This window comes from Salmo salar, chromosome ssa05 (genome assembly GCF_905237065.1).
Source record: "Salmo salar chromosome ssa05, Ssal_v3.1, whole genome shotgun sequence".
In the NCBI taxonomy this organism is placed as follows: domain Eukaryota; kingdom Metazoa; phylum Chordata; class Actinopteri; order Salmoniformes; family Salmonidae; genus Salmo; species Salmo salar.
Genome location: NC_059446.1, coordinates 31,604,907 through 31,625,624, shown reverse-complemented (window position 1 = coordinate 31,625,624; position 20,718 = coordinate 31,604,907). Strand labels below are relative to the sequence as shown.

General features: G+C 44.3%; 1 protein-coding gene across 4 annotated transcripts; it reads left to right on the top strand.

Moving 5' to 3' along the window:
• Positions 1-656: 656 nt before the first annotated feature.
• On the top strand, positions 657-8,836 carry LOC106604624 (hyaluronan mediated motility receptor). Of its 4 annotated transcripts, none has more exons than XM_014199445.2 (7): positions 657-952; positions 1,363-1,520; positions 3,623-3,816; positions 4,605-4,805; positions 4,901-5,053; positions 5,279-5,381; positions 8,567-8,836. In XM_014199445.2, the coding sequence occupies exons 1-7, from the start codon at positions 856-858 to the stop codon at positions 8,597-8,599; spliced, it is 939 nt and encodes a 312-aa protein (XP_014054920.1). In that variant the 5' UTR covers positions 657-855; the 3' UTR covers positions 8,600-8,836. The 4 variants fall into 4 exon arrangements, with proteins under 4 accessions (XP_014054920.1, XP_014054921.1, XP_014054918.1 ...); XM_014199446.2 differs by lacking the exon at positions 8,567-8,836 and adding an exon at positions 8,049-8,513; XM_014199443.2 differs by lacking the exon at positions 8,567-8,836 and adding an exon at positions 6,151-6,502.
• The last annotated feature ends 11,882 nt before the right edge of the window (positions 8,837-20,718 follow it).

Genomic DNA, 20,718 nt, shown 5'->3' with positions numbered 1-20,718 from the left:
AGGAGGAATAGCTGTGTTTTGTCTCCCCCACCTGGCAAGGAACTGACGTGAAACAAGGCCGTGCATAAGCTGAGACTTCTTTATTAAAGGCCCCAGACTCCGTGCAGTGATGTCCCCATTGTGCTCATATTAGCATCAGAACTGTAAATGGATCAATGGTTGTTCAGATGGGTGAAACCTCCCAGCCCACAACCCCCCCTGATTCAGATGAGGATAAAAACATGTCACTAGATAATTATATAGCAATTTCAGTCATGGTACAAATGCAAAGCCGAGGAAATTGTCTGCCAGGCAGACAATACTTCCTCTTTAGGAACGTTTATGGATTTTATTCCCCTGAAATAAGATCAAAAATATAAATGTCAAGTAAAGAATAAGATACCTGTTTTAAAGTTCTTTACCAGAAGGTTAGTTATGTAGGTGTGTATAGCTCCAGGGTGTAGTTTAGATATGCATCCAAAGGTGCCTGCTAGCTACAACTTGTCCAATTGCCATGTTGGGCTTTGAATGTTATGAAATCTGAGGGGCACCGTTTAGGTAGATTTGCATATAACTTTGGATCCTGTACAAACTAGGCCCTGAAAGGTTAAATCGTCAATTAAATCCTTAGTATATCCAGTGACACGCACTTCTTGGTATTTTTCCAATTCCGTCTCAATGTTAAAGTGACATAGGCCTATTTCTATATCGGTGTTATTGCTAACACTGACATATGAAAACGGGAGGAGTTTCTGTCTTTAGGGCGCCACGCAACTAGAAGAAGCTAGTAAATCAGTGGCTTGCCCCTTTGCATCTGACAGTCATGGAAGCTGAACGATACAGGTGAACCACAGTAAGGGAACGAGGGAGACGGGAATGAGGAGATTTTTCAGAGCGCATAGCTACAGCGATGAAGACAACAGTCAGATCCAGTACCTGACGGCTAAGTGTAACCGCCTGGCGCATGATAACGGTAGGTATTGGTAGTTATTGGGTCATTATGGGACTGGGAGGACTTATAGATCACCTACTTTGGATTATTAGTCTGTTGGCTATTCACTCAAAGAAGAATCTGCCTGTCATTGAGCAATGTACTGTACACATGTCACCATCATAATCATTTTCAAAATGGATAAAGTGTAGTTCTACAAGAAAAACAGCAATACACTAACAGAGTTAGCTATTCTCAGGGTGAATGATGTCATGATTTCACTGTTTCTAGTTAAGCCATATAACAGGCACCAAGGATTTTACAGGGTTCAAAGTCCAAACCTATTGTACGTGACTGAGAGAATCATTTGAATAGGTAAAGGAAAGTTGTCCTCTCATGTGGGGACAATATAACCATTCCAGTCACAGGGCTGTTGTCTTCTTTTGGTACAGCAGTGCTGGAGAGGGAATGCCTGGGGGCCAGGGAGAGAGAGAGGAGCCTGCAGAATGAGCTGGAGGCTCTGTCCACACAGCTCTGCCAACAGGAGCAGGTCAACATAGATTTGATGTTCAAACACGATCAACTGCTCGGCAGGGTCCATCATGAACAGGTACTGATGTCTTGTTTCCATCCTTTCACTGGTCGACCACAGACGGCTCTTGTCACTCTGTGAATATGTGTACCTACAGTATAATTACAGTGTACGTGCTAATGTAGTATTGTGTAATTGCATGGATTAGAAGTCATGCTATTTTCTACATCTTTCTAATGTTCTACTTTCAATTGGCAGAATGTAGAATCTCAATGCAAAAAACTCAATACATTCCAATGCTAGTGAAGCTAAGCAAAATTGCCTTGACACATTCCTTGTCAAATCCTAATTCTGTTCAACTATTCTCACGTGTGGGCTTGCTAGCCACATTTATCTACACAGTGCCTTGCAAAAGTATTCATCCCCCTTGGCATTTTTCCTATTTTGCTGCATTACAACCTGTAATTTAAATGAATTTGTATTTGTATTTCATGTAATGGACATACAAAAAAATTGTCCAAATTGGTGAAGTGAAATGAAAAAAATAACTTGTTTAAAAAAATTATTTTAAAAAATTAACTGAAAAGTGGTGCGCGCATATGTATTCACCCCCTTTGCTATGAAGCCCCTAAATAAGATCTGGTGCAAACAATTACCTTCAGAAGTCACATAATTAGTTAAATAAAGTCCATGTGTGTGCAATTTAAGTGTCACATGATCTGTCACATGATCTCAGTATATATACACCTGTTCTGAAAGGCCCCAGAGTCTGCAACACCACTAAGCAAGGGGCACTACCAAGCAAGGGCACCATGAAGACCATGGATCTCTCCAAACAGGTCAGGGACAAAGTTGTGGAGAAGTACAGATCAGGGTTGTGTTATAAAAACATATCTGAAACTTTGAACATCCCACGGAGGACAATTAAATCCATTATTAAAAAATTGAAAGAATATGGCACCACAACAAACCTGCCAAGAGAGGGCCGCCCACCAAAACTCACGGACCAGGCAAGGAGGGCATTAATCAGAGGGGCAACAAAGAGACAAACGATAACCCTGAAGGAGCTGCAAAGCTCCACAGTGGAGATTGGAGTATCTGTCCATAGGACCACTTTAAACCTACACTCCACAGAGCTGGGCTTTACAGAAGAGTGGCCAGAAAAAAAGCCATTGCGTTTAGTGTTCGCCAAAAGGCACGTGGGAGACTCCCCAAACATATGGAAGAACCCTGAGAACACCATCCCCACAGTGAAGCATGGTGGTGGCAGCATGCTGTGGGGATGTTTTTAATTGGCAGAGACTGGGAAACTGGTCAGAATTGAAGGAATGATGAATGGAGCTAAATACAGGGAAATTCTTGAGGGAAACCTGTTTCAGTCTTCCAGAGATTTGAGACTGGGACGGAGGTTCAGCTTCCAGCAGTACAATGAGCCTAAGCATACTGCTAAAGCAACACTCGAGTGGTTTAAGGGGAAACATTTAAATGTCTTGGAATGGCCTAGTCAAAGCACCGACCTCAATCTGTGGTATGACTTAAAGATTGCTGTACACCAGCGGAACTCATCCAACTTGAAGGAGCTGGAGCAGTTTTGCCTTGAATGGGCAAAAATCCCAGTGGCTAGATGTGCCAAGCTTATAGAGACATACCCCAAGAGACTTGCAGCTGTAATTGCTGCAAAAGGTGGGTCTACAAAGTAGGGTCTACAAAGTATTGACTTTGGGGGGGTGTCTAGTTATGCACGCTCAAGCTTTCAGTTTTTTTTGTCTTATTTCTTCTTTGTTTCACAATAAATAAATAAAAATTGCATCTTCAAAGTGGTGGGTATGTTGTGTAAATCAAATGATACAATTCCCCCCCCCACCCAATTTTTTAAAATTTTTATTCCAGGTTGTATGGCAACAAAATAGGAAAAATGCCAAAGGGGGTGAATACTTTCGCAAGCCATTGTAGGTGTTTTTGGAAAAGACACTTGTAAAATCTCCAGAGTTTGTCAACTGGGTGACATGAATACTAGCAATATAATAGAGGGAATGTCATGAATATTCCTCCCATTTCTGAGGGAAGTCTTACAATAGCATGTGCTGAATATATACAGCATCTGTGTCCTTGTGTTTAGCCATGTGTTTCTGTTTGTGTGGACTGTGGCCCTCACCAAGGATCTGGTTGTGTTCTTGCAGCAACGGGTGCATCTTGTGGTGGAGGAGAGCTCCAGAGATGCTGCACTGCTGGGCCTACAGCTGGAACAGGTCAACTCGGAGCTACTGCACCTGCAAAGGTCTGAGGTGCAGCTGGAAGGCCTGGTGGAAGAGCTGCACACTGAGGACCTGCAGAGAGCTGCATTGACCGAGGACCTCCAGGTGCAGCTGCACAGGTAAGTCTACTGTCCTGCATTGTGGGAAGGAGAAAGTAAATGGTACTATTGTGTGTGTACCCAAAGACCCCCTTAATGTTAAAAACATAAGACATACTTTTTTTTAAATGGCAGCAGTATTTAGCTATGGTTTATCCAGCTGTACAAATGGACATACTGTAAAAGTAAAGCCAGTCCAGATAAGGGCGTGCACTAAGCAAATAAACATAAAAATTAATGAAACTCCTAACTTTTGATTACCATCTCCTACAAACACGAGCCAAGTGAAGCCGTCCCAACTGTTTTAAAAACACATTGAACAGATCTCCAACTAGTCAGGTTGTCACACGTCAAATAAAAAACGTTTGGATTTGTGATTTTAAGTCTGCAAAAACACACGTGCCCTTAAGCATGCTGTGCTATAACTTGCTGACTTTGAATCCCCAGTTTGGAAAATTGGCTGACAGTCAGAATACGTTATCACATCGTGATTTCAGGGGTAGCATTGCACTAGGGGTATGATAAAGGGGAGTTTAACATGAGCTCAGCTCAAACCCTCAAGCTGAAATTCATCATTTGCCTGTGAAAGATAAACTGGGGAATCATAGAGAAGTACGTTTTCATGATTGATAGTACACGAAAATGACCTGGAGGTTACATGTTGGTTAGATATATTGGCTGTTCATGCAACATTCAGGAGTGATGATGCATAATAGATTTTAAGACCACAAAAAAAAATGTAAGACCACAAATTAGAAACATTTCTAAGCACCTAAGTTCAGGGTCTCTTATGTGTCTTCGGCCGACAGTAAGGTATTGGAGTTGGAAGAGCTTCAGTGCTGCTACGCTGCCAGCACCCAGGAGCTGGAGGAGCTGCGCTGCGCCAACCAGAGGAAGATGCAGGAACTGCAGCGGGAGAACGAGGGCAGCCTGAAGAAGCTCCAGGAGACGGCCGAGCAGTTTGAGTGGCTGTGTGAACAGCAGCGCTACTGGATGTGCTGCGTCAAGAGGTAGCTATGCTCTACCATCACTCTGTTGTCATTGGTTATTTAGCACAGACAGACGGTGGATAACACCAGATTTAATCTCTGAATGAAACCTCCAGATTCAAAGACTGCCTGTCAGAGGAGAAGGACTCTCTGGTGCGGCAGGTGAAACGGTTGGAGAAGGAGGTAGCAGAGCTGAGGAAGAGCTCAGAGAGCACCACCCAGATGCTGTGCTGCCCCCTAGAGGACACAGTCAGCCAGCACTGTGACAGGTAACAGCAATTTGTATTCAATGACCCGAGGCCTCTACCTATAACAACATGTCTCAGATCAGTTTTTCTTCCTACCATTAACACTCAGTTATGTGTGACACAGCAAAACAGTCCCCATAACAGTTCTCAGACATAGCTAATGTAATTGGTAACAACGGTTACAGACACAGGCTTTTCTCAATCCCACATGTCCATGAGAATTTATTCCATTTTCCGATTCTGCAGAATGCCCTCTTGGGAATCCGGTCAGATGGCTGACCTGCAAACCCAGGTGGACAAATGGAGAAAGCTGTATGAGGACCTCTTCAGCCAGTTCACACCCCACCAAGTAAGCATAGCCTACACTCACTTTAACCGAACCAATGGCCACGAGTTGCACATCATTTCAGGGGCTGCATCTTGCTGTGTGTTGCCAATCAGTGAGTTTGTTTGCTTGCTTGATTTAAAATGACTACAGACGGGAGTTGTGCATCACTGGTCTAAATGGACATGGCAATAGTAATATGACTGCCTAGGATCTGGAGAATCGTATGAACCCTCATTTCTTGGGCATGGATTTCTGTCTGGTTTTCTCAGTCAGTCTGTGCTATGCTTGGCTGTGTTCCAGGCAATGGGGTGCTCTTCCAAACCAACGGAATGAGATGACTAATGACTGGAGGAGGTGTTTCCCAGTGGTCTCTGTGCTTTGTTCCCTTTTGACTAGCTCTGGAGTGCACATTTTGAGATAATTATTCTGATTGAGTGCAGATGATGCAGGCTGCAGTCTCTAGTGAGCCTGAGAGAAGAGGAAGTTAGCCGAAACAATAGGGACTGCCGGAGGAGACGTATAGGACATGAGACAAGTGACCATGCTAAAATGCATTACCGTTTTATGAATTATATGGTTGATTCACACACCAGAGAACAGACTCATGTTAAGACTCTTACATTTGAGGGAGATAAAAATATCATACTGTTCCTTACATGAAGGTTTGGGGAGGGAGCAGATGTTGAATTTTCCATAATATTCTCACTGTAAATTGTGTAGGCCCTGTGTGTGTGGTTTATGTTCATTGCCTTTTGGCCGGACTCACCTATAGTTTATTTTGTATTCTCAGGGGGGGCACGTTGTCGACAGATATCAAAAACCTCCTTGAGGTCAGAAGACCATGAAATCCATCTATTTTTCTTTGACCGAGTGGAGGCACTCCTAACTTTTGGCTGTTTGTCGAAGCTACTCAACTGTTGCTGAGAACCATACAACCTCACCGTTCTATTGTTGTCATTGTTTAAATGTCTTGAAACCACTGCATGACCATGACTGTACTGGAGTGTGATATGCAACTTTGTTAGTCTATTGTCTATCTTTTGTTATGAGTGTTACAGTGTTCTCCTATTTGGACACACTTTCCTGTCATTGTCTATTTTCAGACACACTGGTGGAACATAGTAAATCAACAAGTAAAAACACCTGAGAATGTCTGTGTTGTTGTTACTCTGCCAATCCTGATGATGACTCTAGCTGATGAGCAGAGAACCACAACACATGCTAATGTACATTCCTGACATTAACTCCCATCATTTACAATTAACCAGATGTGGGATTAAAAACAAAACTCATGTAAAATATACTGTGTCTGTAAAATGTACATAGGTTCAGAACTTTTCTGAAACGGCACAGTTAAAAATATATGTAAGAAAACAGAAATCAAACTGGATGAGCTTTAGCGATAGATGGTAGCTGAAGGGTTGGATTAAAAACAAACAAAAGGGAACTATTGTAAAATAAATTGTCCATAAAGTGTGGTGTTGTCAATTAGTTTACTCCAATTAGGAGAAGGCATGGTAGGGTTAGGGGATAAATATATTTTTAAAAGATATATATATATATATATAGTAGCAGTCAAAAGTTTGGACACCTACTCATTCAAGGTTTTTATTTTTACTATTTTCTACATTGTAGAATAATAGTGAAGACAAACTATGAAATAATGCATTTGGAATCATGTAGTAACCAAAAGGTGTTAAACAAATCAAAATATATTTTAGATTCTTCAAAGTAGCCTTGATAACAGCTTTGCAAACTCTTGGCATTCTCTCAACCAGTTTCACCTGGAATGCTTTTCCAACAGTCTTGAAGGAGTTCCCACATATGCTGAGCACTTGTTGGCTGCTTTTCCTTCACTCTGTGCTCCAACTCATCCCAAACCGTCTCAATTGGGTTGAGGTCGGGTGATTGTGGAGGCCATGTCACCTGATGCAGCACTCCACTCTCCTTGGTTAAATAGCCCTTACACAGCCTAGAGGTGTGTTGGGTCATTGTCCTGTTGAAAACAAATGATTGTCCCACTAAGTGCAAACCAGATGGGATGGCGTATCACTGCAGAATACTGTGGTAGCCATGCTGGTTAAGTGTGCCTTGAATTCTAAATAAATCACTGACGGTGTCACCAGCAAAGCACTCCCATACCATCACACCTCTTCCACGCGTCACGTGGGAACCACACATGCAGAGATCATCCATTAACCTACTCTGCGTCTCACAAAGACACGGTGGTTGAAACCAAAAATCTCAAATTTGGTCTCATCAGACCAAAGGACAGATTTCCACAGGTCTAATGTCCATTGCTCATGTTTTTTGGCCCAAGCAAGTGTCATCTTCTTATTGGTGTCCTTTAGTAGTAGTTTCTTTGCAGCAATTTGACCATGAAGGCCTGATTCACGCAGTCTCCTCTGAACAGTTGATGTTGAGATGTGTCTTTTACTTGAGCTCTGTGAAGCATTTATTTGGGCTGCAATTTCTGAGGATGGTAACTCTAATGAACTTATCCTCTACAGCAGAGGTAACTCTGGGTCTTCCTTTCCTGTGGCAGTCCTCATGAGAGACAGTTTCATCATAGCGCTTGATGGTTTTTGCGACTGCACTTGAAGAAACATTCAAAGCTTGAAATCTTCTGCATTCACTGACCATGTCTTCAAGTAATGATGGACTGTCATTTCTCTTTTCTTATTTCAGCTCTTCTTTCCATAATATGGACTTGGTCTTTTACCAAACAGGGCTATCTTCTGTATACCACCCCAACCTTGTCACAACACAACTGATTGTCTGAAATGCATAAAGGAAATAAATTGACTTTGAACAAAGCACACGTTTCATTTGAAATTAATTCCAGGTGACTACCACATGAAGCTAGTTGAGAGAATGCCAAGAGTGTACAAAGCTGTCATCAAGGCAAAGGATGGCTACATGTTACTACCTGATTCCATATGTGTTATTTCATAGTTGTGATGTCTTCACTATTATTCTACAATGTAGAAATGAGTCAAAATAAAGAAAAACCCTTGAATGTGTAGGTGTGTTTTGACTGGTACTGTATATATTTACCCAAAAATATATATGTGGGATTGGAAATTAATCAGACAATTACGCTGAAGGAATCTACAATCTATCTGCAATATTAAAGCTGATCTACACCTTCAATTTTATTTTGTTGAAAGACATTGTCTAATTCATTTCTACATCAAACACAACAGGATTCAACGGCTGCCGTGTGTGAAGTCAGATGACCTGAAGGTGTTCTGGAAGGCGAAGGTGTAGCCAAGGATGAACTATGTGTGGCAGCTGGAAACTAGTTGAATTTGCACATAATAAATAGTTAAGAACCCAACCATGCAGAATCCAACCTGGGTTTATTATTAACCTCGGTCACAACCAGGGAAAACGCATTATATACATTCAACACCAGGATATATCCATTAAAAATGAGCATTTTGTTATGTGTGAAATGAATGTTTGTCTACTGACCTGCTTGTCTAAATATGAAGTCCTCACCTAGGGGTTATAAATAGAAATGGCTGAGACTGGGAGTTGTTCGATTCTTGTAAAAAGGCCACTTTATAGGTACACAGGGTCCATGTAAGGAATGCCTCTACGTGCCTCAGAAAACACTCGTTCCTGAACTCTGGGTCTAACAAGCCACAGACATACGGCTTCTCACAGAGGTTTCTTGCTTACTAAAGACAAAACATTGCCAAAATGTCGAGTCCTGTTTGATTCTGCACAATCTTACAGATGAGGTTTCACCCTACCCGAGGTGAAGGTTGTTTACTGAAAGTCCATCCATGTTCTCATGTTTGGTTAGACCAGATTGATTACTATGGATGTTTGGGAGAATTTTCTGTTGCTCTCAGAGGAAAAGAGGAACTTGTCGTTTGCTTGTTAATGTAAAACAGAGTGGAATTATGTGGTTGTTTGACACCGTGTTTAGAAGGATATGTAAATGTTTAACGCTGACGTGAGTAAACACACACACAAGGGGTTAGGTGTCAGGGTTTGGAGAGGGGCTGCACGGCCAGACTGACGCCCACGCTCGCTACGCTTCTATGAACAGGAACATCTCCGCGACACAACACTACCAAAACAAGATGTTATTCTAAATCTAAAACTCACAAGGACATCGCACGAAGTGACAACAGTTTCTCTGGATAAACAAGTGTGTAGCTCAGTCACGTGAGGATAGTTCTAGTGTTGATGTCGAGTGTGCTAGAAGAAGTAGTCCTCCACACCCCCTCACCCTCAGCAGCTCCCTTTGTCCAGCTTCAATTAGTGCTCTCCAAATGAAGAGGACAGGGGCTCCTTCAGAGCTTCGGGGTGCAAAGGGAGAATGGGTTGGGGTTAGGGGGGGGACTCGTGGCTCGATGGAGGATTGTTGACACACCGTTGACCCCTCGTTGGCGAGCGACAGCAGCTTATTTTACAGCCGACGGGGTGACCAGGGGTTCCAGACGCCCACTATGGGTCAGGCAGCCAGGCCACAGGGTGCAAAGGTGAAGTGACAGAGCTGGTTATTACAACCATCAGCTGGTGGGGAGGAAAGTCTCCCTTTACTGCTGTACAAGATGTATGTTAGCACACCTCCAACTCTTCTAGTGTGTCTGGAAGACAGATGTGCTTTCTACGTTTCACGCAGATTACCGTAGGCCTAGTTTTAGCACAATTGGGTATTTACCCTGGTAAGAAGTAGTGCGTGATATTACAGCTAACATGTTTCATTGTTATAAATTGCCAATCTCGCATATGGTCAGTAAATCACAAGAGAATGTGGTGTTATTTTCGAACTTTAAGATGCCTAACAAAATGTCTCAGAGGTTACAACCATAGTATAATAGTAGGTTACCATAGTCTGCAATTTAGCAGGAATGTATATGACCCTCAGGAATGTATGATACATTCCCTTACTTCTGGATTTCTAGTCCTCTAATTTTAGCTTGTTTTAATCCTTTTGGATTCGCTATGGAGTTGTACCCATCCCTCCATATTCCATTCCAGGAGTTGAGTAACATATACCTCTATGAGACACGCTTGGAACCATGTCTACTACTGTTATGTGCTATGATTTCAACTTGCGTTTGAATGTGAACACAGCAAGGTATCATTCCATCTGTCTGGCACCCATAGAGGATACAAGGTGCACCAGGCTTGAGACATTTCCCCCTGCAACTTTAGGAGCCATCTGTAATCTATTTTCTCACAGGGCCTAAATACCTTAGTGCCAGGCAGGTTCTGAGGCATCATTTCTGCTCAGCGGTTTCTTTTCTTTTTATCTTCCCTAGCCTCCCACTCCTGATACCCAACTGGGATTTTTTCTCAACCATAAAAGGAGGAATGAAGGGAAAGGCTGCTAAGTATCCTGGGAAAAAAGCTGAAGTTTCTGTCTTATCGCTCCTCTCCTTTCCCTTTTCTTCCTCCCTCTCCCTCCGCTTGTCCATTAAAACACCTGTCCTGTCTTTAGGAAAATCTATCATGGTGGTAGTAAGGCCTCTTCTCAGGGCCCGTTAAATCAAGATGGTAGTCCACCAACCTGTGGAGCATTGATGAAAGCAGGAGGATACTGGGAATCAACGCTTCACTGGGATGACACAGAACATTCATAAGCATTGAATAACCTTTTTTGAACACTGCGCTGTTACACACGCCAAATGCAATGTTGACATAAGTTGTGCAGTAGTAAACAAGCATGCAGTTGTTGGTATACTTACGCCTCTGTCTGCCATAGGGCATAAACGTTCATTTATGTGTTACTACTTGTAGAAGAGAGCCGAGAGAATAGCTGTGATAATGAGAATATGGTCAGCCAGGTCGTAAGCCTCAAAAGGGGTTTATTTGAATGGCATGTATGTGGCATAAACTCCATCTGGCTAGCAGGATAGACATCTGTATAACAACAATACGAGGGGCTGTTCCAAAAATAGTCATGCCAGTAGAGGTCTCTCTTGCACCAGTGTTGCTGTCTGTGGAGCTCTTTGGCAGCCATTGAGACATCTCTCAAATGTGTCTTCAATTATAGAGCTCTGCTCCACACCATCCACTGAATCGGAATGCCAGTTGAATTCAAGATATCCCAAGATAAGCTTTTATTTGATCTCCCTCATAAAAATCCAAAAGGTGCAAATTCTATTTGGACATCTTGATACATTTTGTTAAGCATATTCAAACTTATGAAGGCACTATTAAAACCACTTTTCCTTTTAGCTTACTGATGATGTATGTGAAAACAAAATAGTTATTTCCTTTATGGACATAAATATAGTATGACAGAACATAATATACTTATTTTCCCTGTGCACAACCAGCTGCCTGATAACCTCTTAGTGAAGTTGAAGAGAAAATGAACTTTGGGCTCTGTGAGATTCTTCAGCAACAGGGTGCTCAGATGAAAGGAGGGTATCAGGACACACACACACACACACACACACACACACACACACACACACACACACACACACACACACACACACACACACACACACACACACACACACACACACACACCTCAAACCCCCATCTGCAATGTTATTACAGCATTTCCCACCTGTCTACCCCTGTCAGCGGGGTTGTCTGTCTCTCTATGGACTTACACCTTCTCAGTCTGCTATGCTGCTCTGTTCGACACACACAGTAGTCTACTCCCCAGCAGTAGAGGTGGCCTTGACTGGCCGGATGACTGTATCTTCCACCACAAGAATAAGGCCTCCCCTTTCGCCCCAAATGAGGTATGACAACAAACCTTAAAACATTTGCAAAACAATATGAAAACTTGAGCCTCCCTGAGTCCCTGCATACTAGCACGAACAAACCTCACTTCCATGCCTTCACACGGTTTCCAAGAAGTATGTTTTGAATAAATCAAATTAGTGGCACAAAATATGGTGCGTGACACAATGACCATATTAACAATGTGAAAATATGCATGTCATTACAGGGGTGGAGAAGTGGGGGCGGTGGGTGTGAATTCTCCTCCTGTTGCCCCTCTCTGCCACGCAGACGGGTGACATGAGAATTGAACCATCTGTGTCTTTCAGTCTGTCTGCCTGTCGTTAAGCAGTCTGTAACTCAGCCCAGCTGTCAAGAATGGAAAAGATGCTCCAAACCGATTGGCAAGAGAGGTACAGAAGAAGAAAGAAAGTGTAATAAAAAAAAACATGAGACAAGGCAGATGCAGATGTTACTTTCTTTAAGCCATGTTAACTCTGGCTGGATCTCTTCCATCATTCACGTCTGGTACGTGCTGCGTTGACCCAAACAAACCTCTGTAGCAGATGTCAAAATCCTGATACTTGCTTGGACAAGACAGGAGAGTGTCCAGTTTGGCGGCAGGTAGCCTAGTGGTTAGAGCGTGGGCCAGTAACCGAAAGGTTGCTGGATCGAATCCCCGAGCTGACAAGGTAAAAAACCTGTTGTTCTGCCCCTGAGCAAGGCAGTTAACCAACCCACTGTTCCCCAGAGGAGTTGGGTTAAATGCGTAATAAACATTTCAGTTGAATGCATTCAGTTGTACAACCTACTAGGTATCCCCCTTTCCCTTTCTGTCTTAGACATGTTGACACTAACCAGGTCATCAATAGCTGAGAACATAAAAAAACATAAAACCCTCTCCCCATTTACTTCTGAACAGTGTTTAGTATCAGGGACTTGGCTAGTCAGTAGTAGAGGTCTTCTCCGGTCCAAAAAGTGAGACCCGGACCCAAGGACAATCAGACCTGGACCCGAACGGACCCGAGAACAATCAGCCCCGAAACCAAATAGACCCGACAACAGCAAGACCTAGACCTGACGGGACCTAACGGGTCCGGGTCTAGACCCGAGTGACAGAAAAAATTATGTTTGTCAGCCAAGTTGCTCTTCTGGTTAACAAATACATCTTTATCAGGGCCGGACTACTACATTTGAGACCCTGGGGCACCGGCTTACTTCCTGCATGTCAACACACGGTGCGTGACACACAGTGCAGAGAGAAAAAAAAGAATCACTGCGCTTTCAACCATTTAAAAGCAAAATTCAAAATGGGAATACAATGTCCGATATTTTATTTATTTATACATTATAACAGATTAATTGTTATCACTGTGTTTCATCTAATAGCAGAACCACATGACCTGGATTGCAGTTGAGATTACATTAAAAGTACATGGTGCAATTGATCAATGCCATTCGAGATTCTGAGCAAATCATTGCAGCAATTGTGAATATCTCCGCAGACCTGCGATGACCTATACATGCTACTGTATCTTGAACACGCACACTTTATATGGTTACATAAGAAGACATTTATAGTTAAAGTAACTTCAAAATGTGGCCATGGATGTGTTACTAATTTTAAGGTTGAATGTTACGTTAGTTTGTAAGATAGCCTTAATGTTTAGGACATTTACTGTATTACAAAAGTAGTATTGAATTGTTTGGTTGACAACACAAAATGGAGTTGTGGTCAGATTTGTCGAAAGGAGTGCGGGGGAGGTGTCACGGATCCCCCCGGTACTAATGCTCATTCTGTTCACCAGTTCCGGAGGTCTACGTCACCGGCTTTCTAGGCTTAACTGAATGGGATTCATTATCATGAACCCCGGACTGTCTTGTCTGATTACACACACCTGGTTCCCATTTCCCCTGATTAGTATGTTATAAAAAAGAAAAGTCTTCTCACTGTCAACTGCGTTTATTTTCAGCAAACATAACATGCGTAAATAATTGTATGAACATAACAAGATTCATCAACTGAGACATAAACTGAACAAGTTCCACAGACATGTGACTAACAGAAATTGAATAATGTGTCCCTGAACAAATGGGGGATCAAAATCAAAAGTAACAGTCAGTATCTAGTGTGGCCACCAGTTGCATTAAGTACTGCAGTGCATCTACTCTGCATGGACTTCACCAGCTTTGCTAGTTCCTGCTGTGAGATGTTACCCCACTCTTCCACCAAGGCACCTGCAAGTTCCCGGACATTTCTTGGGGGAATGGCCCTAGCCCTTACCCTCCGACCCAACAGGTCCCAGATGTGCTCAATGGGATTGAGATCCGGGCTCTTCGCTGGCCATGGCAGAACACTGACATTCCTGTCTTGCAGGAAATCACGCACAGAACAAGCAGTATGGCTGGTGGCATTGTCATGCTGGAGGGTCATGTCAGGATGAGCCTGCAGGAGGGGTACCACATGAGGGAGGAGGATGTCTTCCCTGTAATGCATAGCACTGAGATTGCCTGCAATGACAACAAGCTCAGTCCGATGATTCTGTGACACATCTCCCCAGACCATGACGGACCCTCCACTTCCAAATCGATCCCGTTCCAGAGTACAGGCCTCGGTGTAATTCTCATTCCCTCGACGATAAACGGGAATCCGACCATCACCCCAGGTGAGACAAAACCGTGACTCATCAGTGAAGAGCACTTTTTGCCTGTCCTGTCTGGTCCAGCGACAGTGGGTTTGTGCCCATAGGCGACGTTGTTGCCGGTGATTTCTGGTGAGGACCTGCCTTACAACAGGTCTACAAGCCCTCAGTCCAGCCTCTCTCAGCCTATTGTGGACAGTCTGAGCACTGATGGAGGGATTGTGCGTTCCTGGTGTAACTCGGGCAGTTGTTGTTACCATCCTGTACCTGTCCCGCAGGTGTGATGCTCGGATGTACCGATCCCGTGTAGGTGTTGTTACACGTGGTCCGCCACTGCGAGGACGATCAGCTGTCATCCTGTCTCCCTGTAGCGCTGTCTTATGCGTCTCACAGTACGGACATCATCTTGGCCATGTTCTGTTATAATCTCCACCCGGCACAGCCAGAAGAGGACTGTCCACCCCTCATAGCCTGGTTCCTCTCTAGGTTTCTTCCTAGGTTCTGGCCTTTCTAGGGAGTTTTTCCTAGCCACCGTGCTTCTACATCTGCATTGCTTGCTGTTTGGGGTTTTAGGCTGGGTTTCTGTACAGCACTTTGAGATATCAGCTGATGTAAGAAGGGATTTAAAGACATTTTGATTTGATTGCAATTTATTGCCCTGGCCACATCTGCAGTCCTCATGCCTCCTTGCAGCATGCCTAAGGCACGTTCACGCAGATGTGCAGGTACCCTATGCGTTGGTGCAGCTGTTATGCTGCATGCTTTATATACTGTGTATTACGGGTATTGTCTCGTGTCGTTCAGTGAGGTTTACCCTCGCTTTTTTGTTTGGGTACAGCCCAGTGTTTTTGTATATGTGCTTGTTTTGTGTGTATTAAAAACCCCTATTGTGTATTCCTGCTCCTGTCTCCAAATCCTTTATACCAGAGTGACAGAATAATTGACCCGCAAAATGGAGACAAGGCCGAGCTGGCGACCATTGTAGGGACAGTACAGCACCACGAGGACTGTCTCTCCAGTCTCAGTTTCACCATGGACAGTGTGCTGGCAACCATCCTGTGCTTGGAGGGGAGTGTGCAGTCCCTCCAGTCTCCAGCACCGATCCCGGTACCAGCTCCCACACCACGACCTACCTCCGTTCCATCGGAGCCGGTCCGTGGAATACCCCTGCCCTCCCGGAGCGCTTCGATGGTGCACCAGCAAGATGCAAGGGGTTCCTTCTACATTGCGACCTGTCCCTCGCTCGTTACACCGGGGCTGATTACGGAAGAAACAGGGTTGCCACCATCATCTCGGCACTGGCCGGACAGGCTCTGGAATGGGGCGCCGCGGTCTGGGAGACGGGCGGACCCGAGGTCGAGTGCTACGAGTGCTTCACACTCCTCTACCACTTGGTGTTTGATCATCCTGTGGAGGGCCGAGAGGAGGGTGAGCATCTACTCCGACTACGCCAGGGATCTAGGACCGCCTTGGAGTTCGCCCTGGAGTTCCGGACCATCCACCGGATGGAATGAGTTGGCTCTGGTCACCGTTTTCCGCAGCGGACTGCGGGAGGAGGTACAGCTGGAGTTTGCCTGCTGTGATGACAACCTGTCAATCGACCAGCTCATCAGCATGGCAATCCAGTTGACAACCTCCTGCCGTCCCGAAGAAGACCTGCGCGGAATTTGGAGCCTATGGCTACCTCTGCTCTGTGGCCAGAGCCGATGGAGGTGGGCTCGGCACGTTTTCCCGAGGCAGAGCATAGGAGAAGGAGGAATCTGGGCATCTGCTTCTATTGTGGAGAAAGGGGTCATTTCTCCCCGACCTGCTCTCTATCCACTAGGAGGCGAGGAGTTGACAAGCCAGGGAATTCTCCTGCGCCAACCCAGGTAGGAGGCAAGGTCTCCTCTCCTTGTCTGTCAAATCAACCAGTGTGTTTTCCCTTTAAATTCCCTGAGTACAATAGCCCTTCACTCCCGTTAGCTCAGAATGCCACTGCATTACGCATTGCTTTGGTTCCCCTACAGTCACCCATTCCAGTTCGAGTCCTGGATAATCGTTCAATAGGGACAGGGCTCGTACATCACATTACTGTAGGGGACCGGGAACTCTTGGCATTCAAGAAGGCTCTAAAAGCGTGGAGGCACTGGCTGGAGGGGTCCAAATACCCATTCCTGATGTGGACGGACCACCGCAACCTGGAGTACATCTGGGCAACAAAGAGGCTAAACCCTAGACAGGCCAGGTAGGCTCTATTTTTTGCCAGGTTCCAATTTACGATTTCCTATAGGCAAGGCTCAAAGAACGTAAAGGCGGACTCCCTGTCTCGCCTCTATGACGCAGAGGAGAGGCAGGGAGAGGAGACCCCCATCATCTCTCCGTTCCGCATCATCACGCCAGTGGTATGGGATGTGGACGCCGACATACGGCAGACCCTGCGTATGGAACCCGCACCTGCACAGTGCCCAGAGAACCGTGCCTACGTGCCCACAGGTGTGCGGGACCACCTCCTTTCCTGGGTGCACATGGTGCCTGTGTCGGGTCATCCTGGGATAGGCCATACCATTGCCTGCCTAACGGAGAAGTACTGGTGGCCCACCTTGGCTAGGGACGTCCGGGTTTACGTCTCTTCCTGCTCCATCTGTGCTCAGTCAAAGACACCCAGATTCCTCCCTTATGGAAAGCTCCTTCCCCTGCCGGTTCCACAACGACCCTGGTCTCACCTCTCGATGGACTTTGTCACTGACCTTCCCCCCTCCCAGGGGAACACCACCATTCTCGTTGTTGTGAACCGATTTTCCAAAGCTTGTCACCTCCTTCCTCTGCCTGGGCTTACGCACGTCTTCCGGCACTACGGGATCCCGGAGGATATTGTGTCAGATCGTGGCCCTCAGTTCACCTCACGGGTATGGAAGGCGTTCATGGAACGCCTGGGGTCATGGTCAGTCTCACCTCCGGGGTCAACCAGGAGATGGGCAGGTTCCTGCGGTGTTACTGTCAGGATCTGACGGGGGAGGGGGCAGATTTTCTACCTTGGGCGGAGTACGCTCAGAATTCCCTCCACCCCTCCTCCACTAACCTCACTCCTTTCCAGTGTGTTTTGGGGTATCATCTGGCCCTGGCACCTTGACATCCGAGCCAGACCAAGGCTCCTGTGGTGGATGAGTGATTTCGGCACGCTGAGGAGATCTGGAACCATTTCATTTGAAATCAACCAGGGTTTGAAACCCTAGACCTAAATGTATTGTCTATTTTTAGTTGAACCCTGGGTTGAATTTAAACAATAGCTGTTGATGCCTTCCTAAATTCTGTATAGGCCTAAATAGTAGCATTGATTATATGAGTGATAAAGTATGGTTACATTTAATTTGCTCTGTTGAACCTACCCTTTGGAAATCCTTTGATAGCAACAGTGAATCTATTTAGATATATCAACTCTCCAGTTGGAGGTGCTGCCTAGCCTATTGTTTTTTTCTGATAGTGGCTATAACAATGAAAATCTGACATTGTTTTAAAGGTACAAATTCATAGTCTTTTATAGAAGGTTTGTCAATGTTGAAATTTTGTTACCATGATGACATAATCATGTGGTAGAAATCTTACCTTCAAAACAGTTTATATTTATGACTTTTTAAAAATCCAATGTGTTTTTCATGTCGATTCCGTGTCACAATACGCTGACAAATTACATTTAAACAAAGTTGATTCAACCAGTTTTAGCACAGTGGGTGGACACTAAAAGCGGATTCCCTTGCTACAGTAAATCCTATATGGTTCTGTCACAGAGCCAAGGCCCAACTCGGCAAAGCCCACAAGCTTCCCATACATCTGTGCATAAAGAATATTTATTCAACTGAAGGCCAGTGTATTTTCTTTGTGGCATACCATGGTTTTAAAATTCTCCATGTTAGACTTAAATTTAGATTTATAAAGGGTGTTTTCTTTCCAGGTATTTTTATTGTCAATTAACCTTTATGGATTGGAGTCAAGGGGTAGCATTTGATGTTAGCCACCCCCTGAGTAGCAGACATGGAGGAGACTTTCAGGCAGTAAAAGGGGAAGAGTCCACTGGATGCTGAACAGAGAGATGTGGTGGGATTTGGATTCCATATTATGCAAAGGTCCACCATGGTGGCTTCAAACCTTCAGCTTCTATACACACTGAGAAATTGGGTTTGCTGCTGTTGAGGGTCAACACTAGCAAATCTATCAGAACAATACGCTCCATGTCTTTCCACAAGAAGACTGGTATAACAAATTGAAGGTGATTAAAGTTAACGACCACAAGCGGGTATGTCTAGGGTGCATAGCTATTGTATGTCAATCTGTGGTTGTTGACCTAACCCTTTATGGCCGTTTGTATAGTGTTAGCTAAATTGTTGAATTTTTTGTAAATACATTGTGGTTGACATGGATAAAAATGATCTAATAGAATGCAAAACAGTAGGTTGCATAGAAAGGTTAGATTGTATGACGTCACACTGTTCCAATCCAAATCTGAGCACAGTATCCATTTGAAGAAAACAGTAACTCCTTATTGTTTATTGCCACGATGCATATCGAAAAGTATTTTGTAGTTTCCAAAGAAACAAGTGTTTTACAAAATAACAGTCACACTCCCAAAAACTGAATTCTTGACTATGGAAACAATCACTGATGGTTTGAATGAGGGACAGAATGGAACATATTGAGAGCTGGTTAAGGATGGAGGACATGCTTTGAAGTTACATGTATTGGAATGGACTGAGGTGGCTGCGTTCCCACTGTAAGCCGTGACCTCTGTGAAGGTCCCTGGTTCAGGCGGATCCAGAGATCTCACAGTGCTCCACTCTCTGTGTGTCTGTCCTCCCAGCGTCTGTCTGTCTGTCTGTCTTCCATGTGGGGGTAGTGGACCCCTCACTCACAAGAACCCAATCTTACCCAAGCATCCTGCTGAGAATGTGGTTTGACATGACAGGAAAATAAGTTCTCTATCAAATACACACACACACACGCGCACACACACACACACACACACACACACACACACACACACACACACACACACACACACACACACACACACACACACACACACACACACACACACACACACACACACACACACACACACACACACACACACACACACACACACACACACACACTCTGACAACTCACAATGCCCCATCATAATTACATACACACTTGGCCGGTGAAACATCTCTGGACAATCTGGAGTGTGCATTACGAAATCCTTTTTCAGTGACCTAATCAAAAAGCCTGGTAATAAAAGTCTCCCTGAACAAGGAGTGTGGAAACAATGAAATGATCACACAGAAGGCTGTAATGAGAAAAACAGAGTTATAATAACACCAAGCAGGGGTTGAAACTGGTTCAGGGAACAGAGACAAAAACTGGAAAATAATGGCATTTTTTGAGGAACAGAATCACAACTGGAAAATAAAGGAATCAATACTGTTCCGGAAAATAACCGTTATTATAAAAACATGGGAACCGGTTAATAACGTTCTTTTACTTTCTGGGTATTTTTTTCAGTCGAACAACAAAATGTCTATGCAAAGCCCTCACTCCGTCACTCAGAAACCTATTCCAGTGTCTGCCTGTGAGCAGAAAATCTTTGCCTGTGTGTGTGTGTGTTCCTAGGCAACCTGCCCCTCCCCATCCGAAGCTAGAGCTACTATAGCCTACTGACATTACAATTCAGAAATTAGGCAAAGATGTTTTATTAGAGAGTAATGGATTTACTTTTTCAATGCTAGTTATGGATACTATAGTTATCACGTTTCACATTGGATTTATTAAACTATAAAAAGATAAGACGTGTTTTTAGTTCTGGTGCCGTTTTGCACATACAAGCTTGTTAGCTAGTTAGCTAGCTCTAGGCCAATGTAAGACAATTCTCAGAAGTTCCAAATTCCTCCACAGAAGCCGCTCCTTTGTAGGTATAAATATGTAGGCCTAATTCAGATATTGCATGTATTAACAAGATGGCCAGTGCTTCATGCAAATCCGACCTCCACCCTCTC